Here is a 21402-nt window from a genome sequence, read left to right on the forward strand (position 1 = left end):
ATAATAAGTATCGAACGGCGAACATTCGAGCGGAAATCACGCGGTGTGTATCAATCCAGTCAAAACAATGTGTTTAATTTTAACCACCCGTAGCGAATGTTCGCCTAAAATTAAACTAGACTGATTTCTTGCGATTGTTCGCCATTCGTACCCAAGCGATTATTTATGTGTGAATACTGTGACTTAAATGTAGCTGTTTAATTTTAAGCGAATGTTCGCGGCGATTTAAAATCGCGTTCGCCGCGCGAACATTCGCTTCGTGTGAAACCACTTTAAGAACCACTGATCTACGCAATTCATTTAAACTACCTATATATTATATTGTATCATAGACGGAACCAGAAGTGTTGTTCAGCGTATGCAGAATCTAAATCGGCCCACCGCAATTTGGTGGAGGGGGACTTGGGGGGCTAATCCATAAAATCGCTAAAATGTTTTTAATGGTAATTTTATATTTAATAATAATTAAGATCCAAGTATCTAATAAAGATATAACTGCATTACCTATATATCATTGCAAATAAAAAAATTGCAAAACTATATTATATTTATAATATTAACAATGCCAAAATGTACTCAAAAATATTATAAAGACATTCGTCTCTTAAAATCTATCACTATCTTGAAATCGTCTATTACAGCATCAGCACTAACATTGACTGCCATTTCCTGTTCTACTGTTAATACCATCAAAGCATTTAATCTGTCTTGCTTCAGGGTGGATCACAATTTGGATTTAACTATGATGAATTTAGAGAAAGACCTCTCACAAGTACAACTTGTTAAAGGGATCACTGCAAACTTTCGAATGATATTAAAAATTGATTAAAGTATTTATAACGATCATTAGACTTCAGCCAAATTAACCATTCATGGGATTTACTTTTATTAGTTAAATAGTCTTTGTTAGGAACCGTAGAATTATTTTTTAATAGCATTACTTCTATTTGGAGTTGTTCACTATCACATTGAAAAGTTTTCGATTGACAATATAGGTCCGTTTGCGATGCATCCAGATTTAGTAAATTATTATCAACTGCATTTATAGGCTATAACTTGTACAGTGTCCTGGCTAAATCGTTCATCGATACTAGGAACTATCACGTCCATCATATTGGATAAAAGGCCGATATTCTTAGTTCTGATTCTTTAGTTTCAAAAGTTTTTACAACCGATTTTGTCAAAAACTAGTTCTGCGAAAAGATTGTCTAATTTTTTTTATATTTTGCTGGTAATTTTATATACCAGGTGTGTTTACTTTTGACCTCCCAAAGTACCGTCTACATTCAAATTACTACCAAAAAACACGCCCATGGTTAAAAATTGAAGCATTTTTATCATCCCGAAAGGAAATCTTCCAATTAATAAAATAAATTAAGGCGCCCGATGTCAATGCAATTTTGTACACAACATTACACTCTACGGGAATAATGATCCAGAAGGAGCTCACTTGCTGAGCACTCAAAAATCTGTTTAATTTGTTGTAATATCAGTGGACAAATGAGTATAACAAAAATGTAAAATTCTTTCTGTCTAGCCACACTGATTTGCTAATGTTTACATCACGGACCACGAATTAAGATCACGGTTTAAGATCTACAACCGTGGGTGCGTTCGAAAACTCAACTCTAGTTAACTCTATAAAAAAATAGTTACCCAACTTCGTTCGGGAACGCAGAGTTAACTCCGTACTAGCGTTCGGTAACGCCGAGTTGTTATACTCCGGGTTAACTCTTTAACCCCGAAAAAATAGGTAGGTTGTTTTAACTCCACTGATAATAATGCTTGTCTACGAAGATAACAAAATCAAAATTATTATATGATTAGGTATTTTCATTACACTTGTGACAAATATTAATATTAATACGAAACGAACTCGTGATAAGACAAGTGAAACCCACACCTTCTTACGTTGCGGCTAGACTACTAGCGCTTTATAGGCTTGTTGTGTTAACCGGGAGAATAAGAAACTAATAGTTCATTATCTTCTGTTCGGAATAACAGTCTCGCTAGGAAACAAAGAATAATGGGAATTATCTTTCTATCGGCACCGCTGATATTCCAACAGGTGTTGCAAATCTGTTCCCCATATGAACCCATGTTAAACTCGAAAGGTGCTCCCTCTGGTTATTCTGTCGATTCGGTAACACCGTTCATGATAGACAAGTATACTCACTGTCACCGTTTTATCCTTGTGAAGTTGTGACTTGTCACAACGTGCTCAATACTCTTTACTTGTGTCTTGAATCTCCATTATACCTACTTTTTCTTTCGGAGAGTCTTTACGAAGTTTCTTGTTGTTTTATTATTTTAGTTTAACTGTGTCTCTAATATTACAATTTTGAGTTTAAGTTTTTTCAGACTTGAATGTTTGAAATGTTAGGTGAGTATAGTTTGATTATTTTGTTTTTACTTGTTATTTTATTACATTATTATCGTACATACGTTAGAAGGACGCCATGCATCGTATACATCTTGCAGGTGTATAACGTAGAAAATTGAACGTTCTGTATAATAAATTTACCTCAGACACTCAGTTGTGTTTAATTTTAGAGTGAATTGACTATTTACCAAATTTAGAACTACGAATATTATCTAGTTGATTATCAATGCCATTAGTTTTTTATTATTATAATTTTGAAGTGAGTTATGAACATTTTAAAACAGTAAATTGTCTGTAGGTACATTTTAAAATGTATATAACTCCTTTTAAAATAAATATATTTAAAAAAAAAACCTATATCAACACCTGGATAATATTAAAATATTCTTATTTCTAAATTTTATAATAGGTCAATTCGCTCAAAAATTAAACATAATAGAGCTAAGCGAATTATTCGAAACATCTATATGCTATGTTATATGTTTGTACAAGGGAGACAACGCATGAGGCAATGCGGGTATGATGTCCTCTTAAGTAATTTGTGAAAATAATTATTGTTTTGACTATAATAGTATTTATATTTCAATGTTCTGCATACACAACAATGTTTACCAACGTAATATAATATATTATATTATGTTAAACCAATTATGAAAGGTCCTGGGTCAGGTGAATTTTCCGGTAGGGCCAAGAATACGTCAGAATTTGGTAAGCGCACAGCACTTGCAGTGTTGAGTCAATCAAATACATCACTATTTAATCAGACCACAAAGCCTATTACGGGAATTTTTGGATCTACTGCTGTTGCGCCTGTATTTGGTGTAAGTTGCCAGACACCTACTGCTCATCCAAAATTTAAAGGTTATTATTAAGAGGTAATTTGTAAGAGAACAGATGAAATTAAAGTATTTATTAGGTTTCAATGCAGATGGAACTTGTTCATTGTTTGGAACTCCTACAGAAACATCAACATCTAAATCAGGGTTAATTGGCCAACAAAATGCTTCAATGGGTGAAAAAACAGGAGGTGGATGTTTTGATTCTAGTAATTCTAAAACTTCATTTCAACAATCAAAACCAGTTGAAACACCATTAGCCCAGCCAACTAGTAATATATTCGCTGCACCACAAACAAGTACTGCAGGCAACGGAATCTTTGGCGCATCTACCACTGGTAATCTATAAACATAATCAATAGAGTTAGGATATTTCTGATAGAGTAAAGTTGCCATATTAAATTTTGCTTAAACCGAGACAAGTTTTTATTGGAAAAATCTTACTATTCCAATGTCGACAACCTGTATTAACTTTCTATTTTTGGTAACAAATATACTACACTCAATAACCTGCACTCTTCAACATATCTAAAAACCCTCATTTCTTACCAATTTACATTAAAATATCAATAATACTTTCCATGGGACACTTGCAGTGTTGGGTCAAACAAAAACATCAATATTTAATCAGACTACACAGCCTAATATGGGAATTTTTGGATCTACTGCTGTTGTGCCTGTATTTGGTGTAAGTTGTCAGACACCTACCGCTCATCCAAAATTTAAAGGTTATTATTAAGAAGTAATTTGTAAGAGATCAGATGAAATTAAAGTATTTATTAGGTTTCAATGCAGATGGAACTTGTTCATTGTTTGGAACTCCTACAGAAACATCAACACCAAAATCAGGGTTAATTGGCCAACAAAATGCTTCAATGGATGAAAAAACAGGAGGTGGATGTTTTGATTCTAGTAATTCTAAAACTTTATTTCAACAATCAAAACCAGTTGAAACACCATTAGCGCAGCCAACTAGTAATATATTCGCTGCACCTCAAACAAGCACTGCAGGCAACGGAATCTTTGGCGCATCTACCACTGGTAATCTATAAACATAATCAATAGAGTTGGGATATTTTTGAAAAGGTTGCCTTATTATATTTTGATGAACCGAGACTAATTTTTATTGGAAAAATCTTACTATTCCAATGTTGACCACTTGTGTTAACTTTCTATTTTTGGTAACAAATATACTACACTCAATAACCTGCACTCTTCAACATATCTAAAAACACTCATTTCCTACCTATTTACATTAAAATATCAATAATACTTTCCATGGGAAACTTGCAGTGTTGGGTCAAACAATAACATCAATATTTAATCAGACTACACAGCCTAATATGGGAATTTTTGGATCTACTGCTGTTGCGCCTGTATTTGGTGTAAGTTGTCAGACACCTACCGCTCATCCAAATTTTGAAGGTTATTATTTAAAGGCAATTTGTAAGAGATCAGATGAAATAAAAGTAATTATTAGGTTTTAATGCAGATGGAACTTGTTCATTGTTTGGAACTCCTACAGAAACATCAACATCTAAAGTAGGGTTAATTGGCCAACAAAATGCTTCAATGGGTGAAAAAACAGGAGGTGGATGTTTTGATTCTAGTAATTCTAAAACTTCATTTCAACAATCAAAACCAGTTGAAACACCATTAGCGCAGCCAACTAGTAATATATTCGCTGCACCTCAAACAAGCACTGCAGGCAACGGAATCTTTGGCGCATCTACTACTGGTAATCCATAAACATAATCATTTAGAGTTTGAATATTTATGATAGGGTTGCTATATTTTATTTTATTGAAATCAAGACAAATATTTTTTTGTTTAATCAGTTATTCTGAAAGTAAATTTTGGTATGTGTTACTAACACAAAGACAACACATATTTTTATGATATGACTTCCTCTTAATCATACTTTAAATTTTGTGTACATTCATTTATTTATTTAAATAACTTCATAGATTATTTTAAATCTTTGTCTATTAGAAAAAATATCAATAAAATATTTTTATATTTTATGAGTTTTAATGACAAATTACTACACTCAATAACCAGCACTCTTCAACATATCTAAAAACCCTCATTCCCTATTTACTTTAAAATTAAAATATCAATAAAACTTTCCATGGGACACTTGCAGTGTTGGGTCAAACAAAAGCATCAATAATTAATCAGACTACACAGCTTAATACGGGAATTTTTGGATCTACTGCTGTTGTACCTGTATTTGGTGTAAAATGCCAGACACCTACCACTCTTCCAATATTTGAAGGTTATTATTTAGAGTTAATTTGTAAAAGAGCAGATGAAACAAAAGTATTTTATTAGGTTTCAATGCAGATGGAACTTGTTCATTGTTTAGAACTCCTACAGCAACATCAAAATCTAATGGAGGGTTATTTGGTCAACAAAATGCTTCAATGGGAGAAAAGACAGGAGGTATGTGTTTTGGTTCTATTAATTCTTTCCAACAATTAAAACCATCAGGAACACCATTGGCACAGTCAACTAGTAATATATTTGCTGCACCTCAAATAATCACTGCAGGCACCGGAATATTTGGCACATCTACTACTGGTAATCCATAAACATAATCATTTAGAGTTTGAATATTTATGATAGGGTTGCTATATTTTATTGTTTAATCAGTTATTCTGAAAGTAAATTTTGGTATGTGTTACTAACATAGAGACAACACATATTTTTATGATATGATATTATTTTACATATTTGTGCATTCATTTATTTCTTTAAATGACTTCATTAATTATTTTAAATCTTTTTCAGTTAGAAAAAATATCAATAAAACATTTTTTATTTTTTATGAGTTTTAATGAAAAAAAAAATTATAAATACATAAATAGATTTGAATTACAATTGCTGGACTTAAGGTATTTTAAATAGATGTTATCCATTATATGCACATATTTTACAGGTCATGCCACATCAGGATTTGGAGCAACATCTGCTGATGGTACAGCCATAAAATTTAATCCAGTGACAGGTACTGATACATGTGTCATTAATGGTGTAGTTCATAAAATTAATACTAGTCATCAATCAATAACCGTTATGAAAGAATATGAAACAAAAGCTTTTGAGGAATTAAGATTTGAATATTATTTTGCAAACCGCAAAGTTGAACATCAGGTAACCCAAAAACAAAAAAAAATTTACTTTTGCATACTTTTTCAATTTCTTTTTTTAGTTTTATTATGTACAACAAATATTTGAAACTACAACTGTTATTATATTATTATTTTTAGAGACTGGAACTGTATGAATTCTCATACTCAAACTGAGCATATGAAATGTGGGCGTTTAAAATCAAACTGATTTCATAACAAAATTTTATTTTGCATATTGATACATATTTTAGGGATTAAGGCATATTATCTTACTAAAGCATTCTATAGTTTTTATATTTTAAACACTTAATAAAAATAATTAAAAAAAAACGGTAGTAAATTAAACTTCCTGAAGTTTGAAAGTAATTTCAAAAAAAAATGGTTGTATTTTATGTGTAGCTTCTAGACTTATGTTCTTTAGGAATCACTTTTTTGATTTTAAATCAGATGTGCCCAAGATAAATACAAACATAATGCAATTATTTCTTGGGATTTTTGGAAAAAATTTAAAGGTTCTTTTAAATTGAAAATAGAAATTTGACTTCCTTAAAGCCTAGATATTTTGTCAGTTAACATACTATTTTTTATACATGTATAAAAAATTTAAATCAGACATTCCTAACTATGTGTAATTTACCACCGCTTATAAAAAATAACCAAACATGTATAAATAAAGAAGTAAAATAAGAATAAAAAACAATGCTAAAAATTGGTCGACGGTAAACATGGTTTGATCTTAAGGCATTCTCTACCAAAATACATTGAAGTGCCACTGCACCAACAGACTTATAGCATTAATGATAATAATAATTATTATTAAAACTAATAGCAACCATTTATAAACATAATTTTCCATCGTAGATCTCAAAATCCCTGTTTAACTAGTCTAATTTACTCTTTATTAAGCAGCCTAACTTCTTTTCAAAGGTCTAATCTATCTCTGTACCCGAATTTCATCGCAATCGGTCTTGCTGTTAAGGAATGCACAAAAGGCTCACATACACAGACCAACAAATATTAATTTTTATATACATGTGTAACAGGATGACCTGACAAACGAAAAAAAAAAACTGATATTTAAACGTATGACAATTGTTAACATTATATGATAAGTAAATAATTTAAGAAATATACTCATATCAGCAAATATCCCAAAAATAATATTTTGAAAAAAGTTATTACGTTCCAAATTAAATTAATCAAAAAAATATTGATATTTTAAAAAATTCTAAAACATAAACAACTTGACTTAGATAAATGTTTTTACCATCAAAATTGTTCTTATAATCTGATTTTCAAATTGGCTATTTCGAATTATTCCAAAAAAAATTAAATCAAATTAAAATTTTTTATTTTCTGTATAAAAAATAAAAATAATGTTTTTTATATTATACATGTAGTGAAAGTTACTATAAATGATGTATAAAAAAAAATGTTTGATATTATTTAGAACAAAAGTTATTTCATCTGTCAGGTCACCATGTTACACTTTGTATTAGATAATTTTTTAAATTAAAATTCTAAACATTTTCTAATGAGTAGAAATGTGATTTACCTATTTACAAGTTTTTATTCATTGTATTATCGAGGTAATTTGACAATACAGTCTACAGATATTTTGTACTAAATACTCTGTGCTTAAATTTAAAAAAAAAAAAAAATTTTAAAACTATTTTGGTAAAAATGTTTAATGCATATACCTACGATTACTGATTATTTTGAATTTTTTGTACATATAGGAGCATATTTTGCTGTTTTTATCATACATAATTAGCACCTTTTTATTGCATATAATTCTGGTCTCTAATTGTAACCTTAACTAAATTTTAAGTATTTTAATTTTATTATTTTTTCATAGGGTGCTGTTGATGGCAGAATTTTTGAAAGCCCTAAAACTTTGTTTAGTTCTACAATAACTTTAAATACAGATTCATTTAGAGTGAATGATAATAACTCACTTTATGGTGCAACTTCAACAACACCTATACTCCTCGGAGGTAAGTTAAATTTGTTTTTATATTTTAATTTATTGTGATAAATTTAATATTTTCAAAATGAAAACATTTAGTAAATTATTATTATTATTTTAAATTGAGTGAAACAAAATTTAACAAATAGTACCACTTAATAAATCAAAATTATTAATTGATTTAAGAGGATGTCAGCACACTAGTGTTTTGTCTCTCTGGCCCACGCTCAACATAGACAAAACGCATTTACGCAGAATAACTTTTTCTATGTTTTTAAGTAATCAGAGTAAAATCACCCTTTACAAAAAAGATAGAGAATGATATTTTTGAGGGAATGACATATCGATTTGTCTCAAAGTAATTTAAACATAATTTAAATTTACGTCTTGTTTATTTAAAAAAGTCGAATACAAAGTCAAATAACAATAAAATATAAAATCGATATGTCATTCCCTCAAGAATATTATCCTCTATCTTTTTTGTAATGGGTGATTTTACTCTTAAGATTACATAATAACATAGAAAAAATGATTCTGCGTCAATACGTTTCGTCTATATTGCACGTAGGCCAGAGAGAGAAAACAAATAGTGCGCTGACTCCTCTTAAAGAAATCCTTTTTGAATTATTTTTTTCATCCTAAAGCATACATTATTAGTTTTTATAACTTAAAAAATGTTTTGTTTCAAATTTGTGTTATCGATATCAATATCATGCTATATCGCAGTAGTCAGGATACTACTAATTTTTTGTAGCGTTCTAACTCTACAGCTACTCCCCCCATAAAAGTAGCTCACTGTCGCTACTTTTTTAAATTTAGTCCTCTGGTTCTAACGTTATTATTTAAATGTACTGATATACTGTCTATATCTATCAGTTTTATATTATAACTAAAAAACTGGGTCTTAAACTTTTACATAGATGTTATGACAAAAATTCAACTATTTGCTGCTCCTCAGACAAATATATTTGGAACTACTGCTCCTTCGACTTTTGTTACCCAAACTACAGGATTTGGCCAAACTGGATTCGAACAACCCAATCAGGTTATTATTATTGCTTTATAAAATATTTGCATATTCCTTGTATAAACTCTATAAACCAATTACAATATTTTTTTTAGAACAACCTATTTGGTCAAAATAAACCAGCATTCGGTCTTGGATCAACACAAACAACAGGTTTTGGTTTTGGAACTAATACATTTACTAGTGCACATGGTATTTTTGGAAGTAAACCTAATTCTGGTTTTCATATGACTTCTTCAGCTTTTGGCACAGACAATACTTTTGGAGCCACATCAACAGCTCAACCAGCTACTCGTGGATTATTTAGTTCTAAAGCTTTTACTGAGGCACAAACTACATCATTATTTAACCAAACAACAAATAATGTAACAGGTTTATAGAATTATTACCCAAATAATAATTATGGAAATAACTTAAACTGAAATAATATAATTCAACTTAAACTGTAGGTGTATTTAATGCTACAAGTTCAGGAGGGAAATGGAAAAAGAACACAAGGAATGAAGGAACTGGACTTTTTGGTAGTAACAAACAAACTGGCAAATTAGGACTTTTTGGAAAGTAATTAAGTTTGAATAAAACTTAAAATTTAATATGTAATCTTTGAAACTAAATATAATTATTTTAGTATGTTAATAATATTCATTTATCTACCAATCTTTCTTCACAATGTAATCAATTGCAATTACAACGAGAGACATTGAGAGGATGCTACACACGCATTTGTTGTCTCTGACTTACAGTGTGTAACACATCAAATTTATACTCAGCAATTCACGTTTAGCTTCGTTAGTTTAAAAACTAGAGGAATGCAGGCACTTATGCGTTTAAAATAGTACAAATTATAGGTTTTAGATATAAGCACTTATTTTATTTTTTTACTGACATTCTAAATATATAAAAGAAAGTTCAAAAAAATGTTAGACCATTTATAACTCAAGAACGGTTGGACCGATTCAAAAATTCTTTCATCATTTGAATGCTACACTATCCCTGATCGCTGTATGCTTATTTAAAAAGAGAAAATTAAAACCTGGAAATGTGCTCAAACAAGGATTTTGAGATTTACGGTGGAAATTTTTGTTTATAAATGGTTGCTATGATTCCTATTATAATAATTATTGGGTGCCCCATTGGTTAATTGTTAATTAAAGTAATTTACATATAATATATTGAACAATAATATATTATATTCAAGGTGATCGATAAAAATGTTGAATTTTTTTTTCAAAAAAACAGGATATTGCATATCTTAAAAAGTACTTGACGGATTTTCAAACGGTTTTCATTAATAGATCAGCCAATTCACGGAGAAGAATTTAATGTAAAATTTATCATGGAAAAATTAATTAGGTAGCTAAAAATAATAACAATAATAAATTAATGTTTGTCTGTATGCCTTTTATGCATTTCTAAATGATTGGACCATTTTTTATGAAACTGTTTGTGTGTGTTGAGTGGTTCCTGGGATGTTTTAGATTTACAATTGGATCCGGTAGGCTCAAAATCTAAAATAGTATTTATATTTCATTACTGTTTTGCTTTTTACCAGATATAACATTAAAAACATGTTAAATTATTAAAAAAAACATTAATGCAGTTGGAATAAGCCCAAATAAATTTGTCTTAGACTGAGACAATGCACCAAGCAATAAATATTATATTTCTGACAGCACAAATACGGGGATGCTGTTTCCACTTGAGCCAAGCTTGGTACCATAAAATTCAAAGCTTAGGGTTTGCTCAAGAATTTAATTTTGCAAATGAAGAATTAGGAAAGTGACTGGTACATATATTTAGTTTACCATTTCTTAATCCAGTAGAAGTAAGAGATTGTTTAATAGATAGTTTCATACTTTCATGGCTAAAAAACCAGAAATTAATAAAAATAAACAAATTTTGCGATTATTAAGTAACTAATTACATTGAAGATACCAGTACATTCGCCCCTAGTATTTGGCCTAGTGCTAGTTCCGATACAAACGCTTGCGAAAGTCTCCATTCCGAATTCAACGCGAATTTTTATCATCATCGTCCCAATATATTCAAAATAATACAACTTGTAATAATGTTTCAAACAAATACATATATAAAATTAAGAACACCAGATATCAATAGATCTCAACAAAAAAAAAAAAGAAAAACAAAACTATATCAATAACAAAATATCAGATTATAACTTAAAAATAATTAAGTACACAGTATGACTATGTGAAGCGTTTTAGTTTTCGCAATAAGCCAAATAAAATTTGATTTTTTTCTATTACTATTATTATTATTATTATTTTATACCTGTACTAGCTGACTCGGTGCACATCGTTGCCATTAAAAAATGACAACCCTTTAAAAAAAACTGTGATTGTTCAAATCCATTTGCAAGTCGCAGCAGTAAGTAAGTAACTCAGCCGCCCTGGTAGGCGATCGGACTACGTCGGATCGCGGACAATGTGCGACAGCATATCAAGTAGATATGTATAATATCTAATATATAACAATTTCGTGTCACAGTGTTTGTTTTTTTCAGCACATTCGTTTGGACTCTTTCAGCCAGCTCATATCGATCATAGTCTTGCTCCCGTTACAATTCGCGATTGAATACATCACGCGCGGGCTTCCAATATGAGTAGCTGAGAGAATGGTCAAACGACCAATGTTGGCCGCGTATCGTTCGGTAGCGATGGTCCAAGTGGACGTTACTCGTCTGATCGTGACTTCGACCGATTGAACATTTGAAACGAATGAAATTGAGACGCTCCGTTTCGACCTTGACATACATGTCGACGCAGTACCGTTGAAATATTTAATATCATATTATATTAAATATTTAATATTCAAAAAAAAAATAATAATAAATAAATATTATTCTCAATTCCTATAACCCATAACAACCATTAATAAACAAAAATGTCTATCGTAAATCTCAAAATTCCTGTTCGAGCACTCCCCGGGGGTAATCAATTCGACAATTCCCTTTTTAAATTAGCCTATAGCACTTTCCATGAATGTAGCTTTCTATTGGTGAAAGAATTTTTGAGTTAATTCGTTACAAACAAACAAACATTTCCTCTTTATAATATAATAGTATAGAAATACATATAGATATAGACAAATAATAAATTATGTGGACCATATACATTATATTATTAATTTGTATTATATATTATTATATGGACATGGACTATTCGATTATAGACTGGATTCGTCTTTTTTTGTGCAATACAAAAACCAAAATTAACCACACCAACTACGTTTAAGTTGTCAGTGACCATTGTCTAGTGCGAGGTGTATTGATACAATATTACAATGTACAATGTATCAATACACCTTGGTCTAGTGTCAGTTGTCGATTTCACCAACACATAATATATTAACTCACCTTAATCCACTAATCCCTAAGCCTAAACCTTAATCCCTAAATCCACAGATATCTATATACTAATATACTAACTAGATAAGGTACTCCTATATAATTTACATTGTTATCAAGTGAAGCTCAGCTGTCGACGGCCGCCAATTTCTCGGTGGGCAAAACATTTCATTCATTATACAAAACGTATTAGGAACAACATCGTTTTTAATGGTAAAATAAAATAGTAAAATATGTAAAATGACTTAAATAAAATACATTTTTTTTTGTTTTTAAAACTACAGGTTTGATAAAATTAAATAAAATACATACAATACAAAATAAATCGTAATTAATCTTATTTGTCATATGAAATACCTTGCAATGCCCCTCGACCGTGGTGTTTCAATTCATGGCGGGAGTTCGCTATCCAGTAGGCACTAAATAGATGTCCGTGGCTTAATCACGATTGACATTGATAACCTGAGATTTTGCATTTCACCAAACCCGGTTAAATGAAGGTCTACAAAATATAACTCATTGACAAATAAATAAACTAATACTTAAACAGTTCTTTGTATATCTATAAAATAATAATATATTCCACCTATTTCATATTCATATTATTATGAACGTCATATTTACATTGGAAATACATATTTTTACAACGCATTTACGCATAAAAACTTGAAATAAAATGATTTATGGGTCTGTGCCACGAGCGAATAGTGGCTAGGTACTCGGGTACAAGTACAATACTGTCTCTGTTGAGAGATTTCCGTACATCATTTTGTTGTGGCATACTGGCATCCGTTTTTTTACATTGTGAGATAGGGAAGAGGATATTCTTCTCGATCGTGCACAGAATACTGAATATTATTCGTAGTTATCACTTTATCAGCTTTAATTTCTTATCACGGGGCCGAACTGACCCCATCAACTAAAAAAAAAATCATAGATAAATAGATAATATTATACATTATCTATATGTAAAAAATCTACAGTTACTATTTAGCATTTATTACTAATCCCTACGGTCTACGGTAGTCGAGAAGTGCCATAGACAAGTATATTATATGAGTAGTGCGTTATTCCATTGATCCCGACCGTCGCTGAAAGTTGTTTTTGACAGTTTACGTGGGCACAGTCATCAGTGGCGTTGTAGAACCGATTGACAGCATAGTCGCGACCGGCGGCGTAGGTAATTACGATAAACGATCATTGTTGTCGTCGCCACAACGACGTAGTAATCACCCGTCAGACCGACGTCCGACAAACGTTTTTGGGGCCGCACGCGTCAACATGGACGGATCGACAACGAGTGAGTGTCTCGGCGACGACGATCGTGATCAATATTTTAATAATATAAAACGACGATGTATCGTTACGTAACGATGTCGTCTCGTTGTAACAATATTTTGTCGCAAGGACTGGGTGGCGATTCGAACGTGTCTGAAAATGTCTATATAGTCTGTAAATTTGTAATTGATCTCTAAATCGTTCGATCGTCGTGCCCCATACTTGATTTTTTTAGATCTATCAGTCTTGTATTTACCATTATTTATATTTTCATGTCCCTACTGGTCCCACGAGAAAAATGTCAAAAGCCGATCAGCTCCTGTCGAAGCTACCACCGCCGACACTGTTGCCTAGTTTTGTCACAGACGCTCTGAATGGTAACAATGTGTAATTTTTAGTTTTTCAAATTCTCTTTTGTCACAGTTATTTCAGTTGATTACAATAGTACCTAATCGTTTTGCTTTTTTCAATAGAGCCCAGACCTGCCCAATCCAACCCAGTGTTGAACGCGACAGACGTGACTAGTCAAAACTTTCACACTCCAATGTTTTCGTAAGTATACTTGGATTGCCGTGTCGTGGTGGTCTAAATATTATGTGGCTTATATTTATTTGTACACAGGCCCGTAATAACCAGTAAAAATGAAGAGAATGTGGAATTGCCCACGAGTCCTTCCAATGAAGCAGTCGCTGATAAAGCTGTTAAAAGTGAACAGTCATCGAGCAAAGCGGATTTGTTTAACTGGATGAAGGGCAGTAGCTCTAGTATTTTTTCAATGGTTGCCGAAAAAGCAAAGAATTCGGTGGACGCAGTACTCACAACATTAGACCCGCAAATGAAAGATACATTAAATCGTAAATAAACAAACAGTCATTAATATACAGTTGCTTAGTTGAATGTTAAATAACTATTTATGTTTTAGCCAATACTTTTGATAGCACCGATATTGTCGTTGCTTCCGAAAAAGAAATTGTCGTCAGTGCAGTAAGAGAAGGTTTTCAAAAAGTTTTTGGAAAGGCAGTCGTCAGGTAGCCAACTCTTTTATATGGCCTTCATTACGTATTTGTTGTTGTATATAATATGAATATAATATATTTATTATAGAGGACTTGAAGCACCAGATCAACCATTTGCTGCACAGTTAGTTGGATTTTCTGCCGCATCCAAAGCCACAAGATATTGCATTGATTCCGTTAGATTACATGTGGTAAAAGGTCCTGTCATTTCCTTTGAAAGATTTATTGTAGAACCAATAGAATCCAAGTAAGTTGGATTTCGTTCATAAATTAATGTGCTGGAAAACATTTTAATTATAATGAAAAATTACTTATGGACCTTTTATTTTACCACACATGGTGAGCAAGAAATATGTTCAAATGAATAACAAAACTTTTTCTCCAAAAGTCCAAACGATATAATTCAATTCCAGTCAAAACAAATTATCAAGTTATTTTTTTCCCCAATTAGATGGTACGAATTTGGTCTTATGAAACTTAATGACATGGAACGAAATATAGATTTAGAAGTGTACACCCAAAGCGTTCCTGTACCGGCGGCAATTGTTGGATTGATAAGTGACGATACGCCCAAAGATTATGAACACATCTCAACCGGATTCAGTATACCAGTCGCACATTTCATGGCCAGCAACCTAAAAGTAAAACGACCCTAACCAAATAAGGACTATTGCAAATTACTGTGTTTTTACATTGTGTATATACTTCTTAGGTACATCCATCTGAGTGGCAAGAAGTAATGACTGGTGTGAGCCAACGTTCATCTTTATTAGCTGCTTCAGTATCTTTGGCCTCGGCGTACAAAATTGCACTGGAATGATGACACTTTTAGTTCAGCTTGAAAACATTTATCAATTAATATTTTAATATGATTATCGATTATTTACTGTAATAAACTTTGTTATCAACTTGTATTTTTTCCCTCCCCCCATGGATTGTGATTTTTAGTTGTTTTTTATCGTGCGCACGCTGTTATTATTAGATATATATTTGTACAATATGTCTATACTTATTACTTAATTAAAGAATCTAATTGCTATTTGGTTGTAATTATACTTTCTTCATTATATAGATCATATAAATCATTTATCCAAGTAATTAAATACTCTGCTCAATTATTAATTATTGATAAAATGCAATGGTGTTTACATAAGTGTAAATTACATTAATTATACATATAAATTGTCATGAATTAAAATAAGACCAAATAACATAGTAATTAATAGCGAGAGGTCTTTCATCACTGATTATAACAAAAGGTTAAGATTATTGTTTGGGAGCTATGATGATTTGGAAATGACAGTAATAAACAATATTTAGTTAGTCAAATGCATTACATAAATTATTAGTCATTTAAATACATAAACAATATTACATGTTTTGGCGTTATTACCTATATTATTTGCATACAGAAGTGCAGTAAAATGTTAATTGACTGAATAATACGCATAACATTTATGTATATTTTATATGTTTATCAAATCCACCAGTGAGCTCGATAATATATCACTATTACATAAACATAATAATGTTGAAAATTGTGAGGAACAATTATTATTAAACGGTTGAACATGAATACATAATATTAGTATGTATGCCCAGTAACTTATCTGACATGATTATCCTTGGTTTGATGCCTCGTGGCTACAACTATGGACCGTGTATTAGACCGCTGTGCTCTAGTTACGAGCCATAGTGGTTCACCCGTGTGGGTCTAAGGACCACCAGCACCGGGGCCGAAGACCCGTACCAGACGGCACAGGTGACAGGTCTAGAGCCATCATATGTACCATCTCTGGTGAGGTCGTGACGTATCCAATCACATCCTGTTTTTGGTTACAGCTGGCAACCTCCGCTGATTTTATCCAGCGGTAGACCGGGTGTGTGCCCAGGAGAAACTACAACGCCGAAGAGGTTCGCAACGCCCCCCCCCCCCCCCCCCGACGGTTCAGCCGTTCACTGGAGACCTTCCTCTGCCAGCGTTGGCTTACCACAGCCGCTACAGCCACCTCGAAACCAAACCAGAGTAGGAGGAACTGACCCGGGCATAACTCGGGGCAGTGAGGCTCCCCCCCCCCTTTCCGTGGTACCGATCTCACTCCCGTTAGGTATAGGTCATAATCGGGCCCGAATCTCCCAAGATTTTCTGGCTCAGCATGCTCTTGTTGGGCCTTTACTACGTTGGGCGCTCGCCCAAGGTGCGTAGGTCGCAACCCCACCCCTTTAGTCGCCTTTTACGACAAGCGGGGTAGTCTGTGTCTGTATTCTTCCATGGCCCTAAACACAGGGCCCTTTACTATATCCGACAGTAACATTATTGTCGAATTTTTTTAATTAAACACACTCAGTGGTGAATTTAGGGAGATGTTTGGGAGCTGAAGTAACCACCGTTCTGCATAATATTGAACTTTTTTTTTATTATTAATTACTTAAATTTCAGGTAGGTAGTAGATACAAACGTAATAAGTTTAAACTACTGCCAGAAAACCGGTCAAATTTGTCTTTGAATTTGTCGTCAAGTCTACTTGAAATCGACTTTCCCACATTTTTGATTTTTTGATTTTAACTTCTCCGAAAATTAAAGTACGAACATTTTTAAATACTTTTTTATAATATGACATATTTAGAGAATTTGGGGGATAATATCAAATATGTGGGAAAGTCGATTTCAAGTAGACGACAAATTCAAATCTGTTTTCAGAATTCTTATCACTTCAATAGATCAATTGGAATGTTTGACAAAAAAAACGTCTAAAATACTATGTCGCGCGTGTATTAGACAAAAACAGAAAATCGCAGTTTATCGAATCTCCTTAAATTTTCTTTATAATTTATAAAATATGTTTTATTGTTTTATAATACAAAATATTAATAACTATAAGTAAATACAATAGGTACCAAATTGCAGCAAAAAAAATTAAAATTAAAAAAAAAAGGTGGGCAAGTGGGTGGGTGTCCCTCTGCTGTACAGTAGCCATTAGCCAGTATAGGTTACTATAGTGGCCAGTGGGTCACTGTAATGGATCGTATTCAATAATCGTATTTGATGATATTATTGTGAATAAAGTAATTTATTTATAACCTATTTACGTGGAACCTTGTTTTAAATTTTCATCCTTAGCTATAAAAGTTGAATATTTTATAAATTTTTACCAACCAAAATAATTATTTAATTTTAAATTTGATAAATTTTGTCTAAACTCAAACTTTAAACGCTTATAAAAAAAAATTGTGCCTATGTATTTTTATAATATTTTTCAACTGCTATTGTAACAATATATCAGGAGCCTTGTATTAATTTTCACGCTTTTTGACCCAAAAAATAAAATTTTATTGATATTTATATAGTAATTTATATATTATTTAACCTATTTACGTGGAACCCTGTTTTAAATTTTTCAATCCTTAGCTCTAAAAGTTGAACATTTTATACATTTTTAACTACTGCATAATTTGTAAATTTTCAGTTTGATAAGTTTCGTCAAAGTCGTACTTTTTATAATTTATATTAATTTTATAAACTAATACACAACCTAGTTAAAGATTTGATTTTAATAGAAATAACAGCAGCTGTGACAGCTGTGTCTTATCGTTTACTAAACAGTGAACCGTAAAACTACTAAAACTGGTTACCTATTTTTAAGAATTTTAATTATCATAAAGTGTATCTAAAATTACGAAATGGCACAAATAGCCATGGCGCCCTGGTCTATGATTTTATCTTACAGTTATTAATGTAATTTATAATAATAATATTTATGCATATGGCATATCTCGGTTTTATAAATTATAATTAAAATTATTCACTTGTGGTCTTTCTTTATAGCTATTACTTATAACTAGAGACCGGATTCTCGTGCAATTGCAACTTTTTTTCCTTTGCTTTAAAACAATATATAAAAACAAATTATAAATCCGAATCATGAGAAGTAGATTAATTTAAACGTAGTTTTATTTTGCACGAAATTGCACGTTTTATTCTAAATTGCACGATTTTCATTTTCATTGCATGAAATTGCATATTCTGCATTTTTAAAATTAAACTAGATAATATTTCAGTTTTAAACTATACAAAAGGAAAAAGTGAACTCAAGCTGATAATATATTCTTAAATCAAACAGCCAAAACCAATTTCATATTGATTTGTGCCAGGATTTAGTAGGAGTAAATATACCATTTTTCAAACTGCAGTCCTTACCTACCGTTTAGATCCTTTTTACAAAAATATACCAATAAAAGTATACCTGACGAGAGCACACTCAGAAAAAAGTATCTGCAAGTTTGTTTCGACTCAACTATGGTTATAATTCGACAAAAAATCGGAGAACATTATATATACATCATGGTCGATGAGACCACTGATGCTAGAGGACTTTATATATGTAACCTTTTGGTTGGAATTCTTCACCAAGAAATTGATCCCACACCATTTTTAATTGCTTGTAAGGTTCTCCCTAAAACAAATTATGACACTGTCTCTCGATTTATTAATGACAATCTGATGAATTTTTTTTTACAAAATTCAGAGTATCAGTATAAAGTGCTTCTCCTTGTAACAGATGCCGCACCTTATATGATAAAAATTGGACAAGCTTTGAAAACATTCTACCCAAACATGATCCATGTAACCTGTGTAGCCCACGGGTTAAATAGAGTATTAGAAAAAGTCCACGAAATTTTTCCAGAAGTAAACAAGCTAGTAAATATAATGGTAAAAAAATATTGCTTAAATCGCCGCACCGAGTAGATATATAAAAATATTATGGAATGTGAATTACCATCGGAGCCTGTGATCACAAGGTGGGGAACATGGTTGGAAGCAGCTTTATTTTATGCGGAAAATTTTAATAAATTTAAAATGTTTATTAATGCATTGTATGAAGACGTACAGCCTATCAAAAAATTGAAGAGAGTCATAACTTCAGCATCAATAATTTCTGATTTGACTTTCATAAAATCACATTTGTCAACTTTTCCCCAGGCATTAACCCAGTTAGAAACCCGAAATTTATCCCTCAATAAACAAATTGAAATATTTGAAACTATAGGAGAAAGTTTTAAAAAAATAAATAACGAGAAAGGACAAATTATGGCTCACAAATTTAACTCCGTTGTGGAAAAAAACACAGGTTACGCTCTCATAAAAAAATACAACGACTGCATGAATGGTACGAAAAATATGAATGTTGAACAACAACCTGCAATCGTCGCTTGCTACAAAATGAGTCCTATCATTTCTGTTGAAGTAGAACGAACATTTTCCAAATTAAAAGACATATTGAGTGATAGAAGGCACAATTTTTCTGCAAACAATTTTGAAATGTATAACATTGTAAATTTTAACTCAATAAAAAAATAAATTTTTTGATGTATGTTTAAAAATAAAAATGTTTTAAAATATGTATGTATAATAGTTAGAATTAAAATTAAATAGCTTAACTCTGTTGGTATGGTTTTTTTAAAACGTATAACATTATAAATTTTAACTTAATAAAAATTTTTTTATGTATGTATAATAGTTAAAATTAAAATTAAATAGCTTAACTCTGTTGTTATGTTTTTTTTACACAATGTGTATATTCTTATCAATATTTTTATTATTTTTATTTTTTAATTATTAATTGCTAATACTGTAATAGAGTAAAAAACTGGATAAATAAAGTATAATTTAAGGGTTTAAATCAATGTACTTTGAATGTTTACAAAATGTTGGTAAGTATTAAGCGATTTTAGGCCAAAAATACATTTTTGCACTATTTAGGCACTTAATTGCATGTTTTTGCAATTTTTAAGTTATTAACTGCACATTTTTTTGATTTTTACTGCATGAAAATCCGGTCTCTACTTATAACTTATAAGTTATAAGTGTCGTGCGTATAGTCGTCATACTGTCGTCTATCGTCTTTAGCTATAATTTTTTGTTTTGTAAGTACCTATTTTGTTAAACATTTAAAAATGACATATACTTATTATTCTTAGAAATTCAAAATAATAATTAGCTCTAACTTGATAGATTTTGATTAAATTAAATTTTTTTTTTAAAACTGTTTTAAAATATACAATCAACAAAATGGCTATCTTGGAAATTTAAAAAACTTATTTTCCTAAAAAAATGTTTGGTAATTTTTGAATTTTTGAAAAAAAAAAAACGAATATTATGCTATTCAATCAGAATTTCCATACTTATTACAGTAAAAAAAAAACGGCATTTAAATATATTGATTTTCCACGGAGATACGGGACTTTTATGGGATTTACTGTATACAGTGACACCACTTGTAGCCTACTGTACAGCAGAGCGACATCCACTTGCCCACCTTTTTTTATTATTGATAATCAGTTTTTAAGTACCTATTAAAGTCAATGGACTTTCTCGAGAACTATTTGAAAAG

At 31.1% G+C, this 21402-nt stretch overlaps 2 protein-coding genes across 8 annotated transcripts; both read left to right on the top strand.

Annotated features, from left to right (window-relative positions):
- Nucleotides 1-2189: 2189 nt before the first annotated feature.
- On the top strand, nucleotides 2190-10001 carry LOC132950437 (nuclear pore complex protein DDB_G0274915-like). 7 transcript variants are annotated; one of them, XM_061021894.1, is made up of 14 exons: nucleotides 2190-2383; nucleotides 3041-3244; nucleotides 3300-3557; nucleotides 3816-3947; nucleotides 4003-4260; nucleotides 4513-4644; nucleotides 4700-4957; nucleotides 5366-5497; nucleotides 5554-5802; nucleotides 6161-6375; nucleotides 8212-8350; nucleotides 9243-9367; nucleotides 9445-9721; nucleotides 9799-10001. In XM_061021894.1, the coding sequence occupies exons 1-14, from the start codon at nucleotides 2368-2370 to the stop codon at nucleotides 9912-9914; spliced, it is 2511 nt and encodes an 836-aa protein (XP_060877877.1). In that variant the 5' UTR covers nucleotides 2190-2367; the 3' UTR covers nucleotides 9915-10001. The 7 variants fall into 7 exon arrangements, with proteins under 7 accessions (XP_060877877.1, XP_060877878.1, XP_060877882.1 ...); XM_061021895.1 differs by having other exon boundaries at nucleotides 4712-4957; XM_061021899.1 differs by having other exon boundaries at nucleotides 4015-4260.
- A 3695-nt stretch (nucleotides 10002-13696) lies between these two features.
- On the top strand, nucleotides 13697-16049 carry LOC132950308 (protein PRRC1-like). Its single transcript, XM_061021707.1, has 8 exons — nucleotides 13697-14016; nucleotides 14279-14371; nucleotides 14468-14546; nucleotides 14616-14848; nucleotides 14917-15022; nucleotides 15099-15257; nucleotides 15462-15651; nucleotides 15723-16049. The coding sequence occupies exons 1-8, from the start codon at nucleotides 13998-14000 to the stop codon at nucleotides 15828-15830; spliced, it is 987 nt and encodes a 328-aa protein (XP_060877690.1). The 5' UTR covers nucleotides 13697-13997; the 3' UTR covers nucleotides 15831-16049.
- Nucleotides 16050-21402: the final 5353 nt, after the last annotated feature.

The sequence above is a fragment of the Metopolophium dirhodum genome, chromosome 8 (genome assembly GCF_019925205.1).
Source record: "Metopolophium dirhodum isolate CAU chromosome 8, ASM1992520v1, whole genome shotgun sequence".
Lineage (NCBI taxonomy): Eukaryota > Metazoa > Arthropoda > Insecta > Hemiptera > Aphididae > Metopolophium > Metopolophium dirhodum.

Bases quoted from the DNA above. Each gene is read 5' to 3' on its own strand.
- LOC132950437 (XM_061021894.1), top strand. The intron at 3,245-3,299 runs GTTATTATTAAG...AGTATTTATTAG, and splicing joins TGCTCATCCAAAATTTAAAG to GTTTCAATGCAGATGGAACT. The intron at 4,958-5,365 runs GTAATCCATAAA...GGACACTTGCAG, and splicing joins CTTTGGCGCATCTACTACTG to TGTTGGGTCAAACAAAAGCA.
- LOC132950308 (XM_061021707.1), top strand. The intron at 14,849-14,916 runs GTAAATAAACAA...TTTATGTTTTAG, and splicing joins AATGAAAGATACATTAAATC to CCAATACTTTTGATAGCACC. The intron at 15,652-15,722 runs GTAAAACGACCC...TATACTTCTTAG, and splicing joins TCATGGCCAGCAACCTAAAA to GTACATCCATCTGAGTGGCA.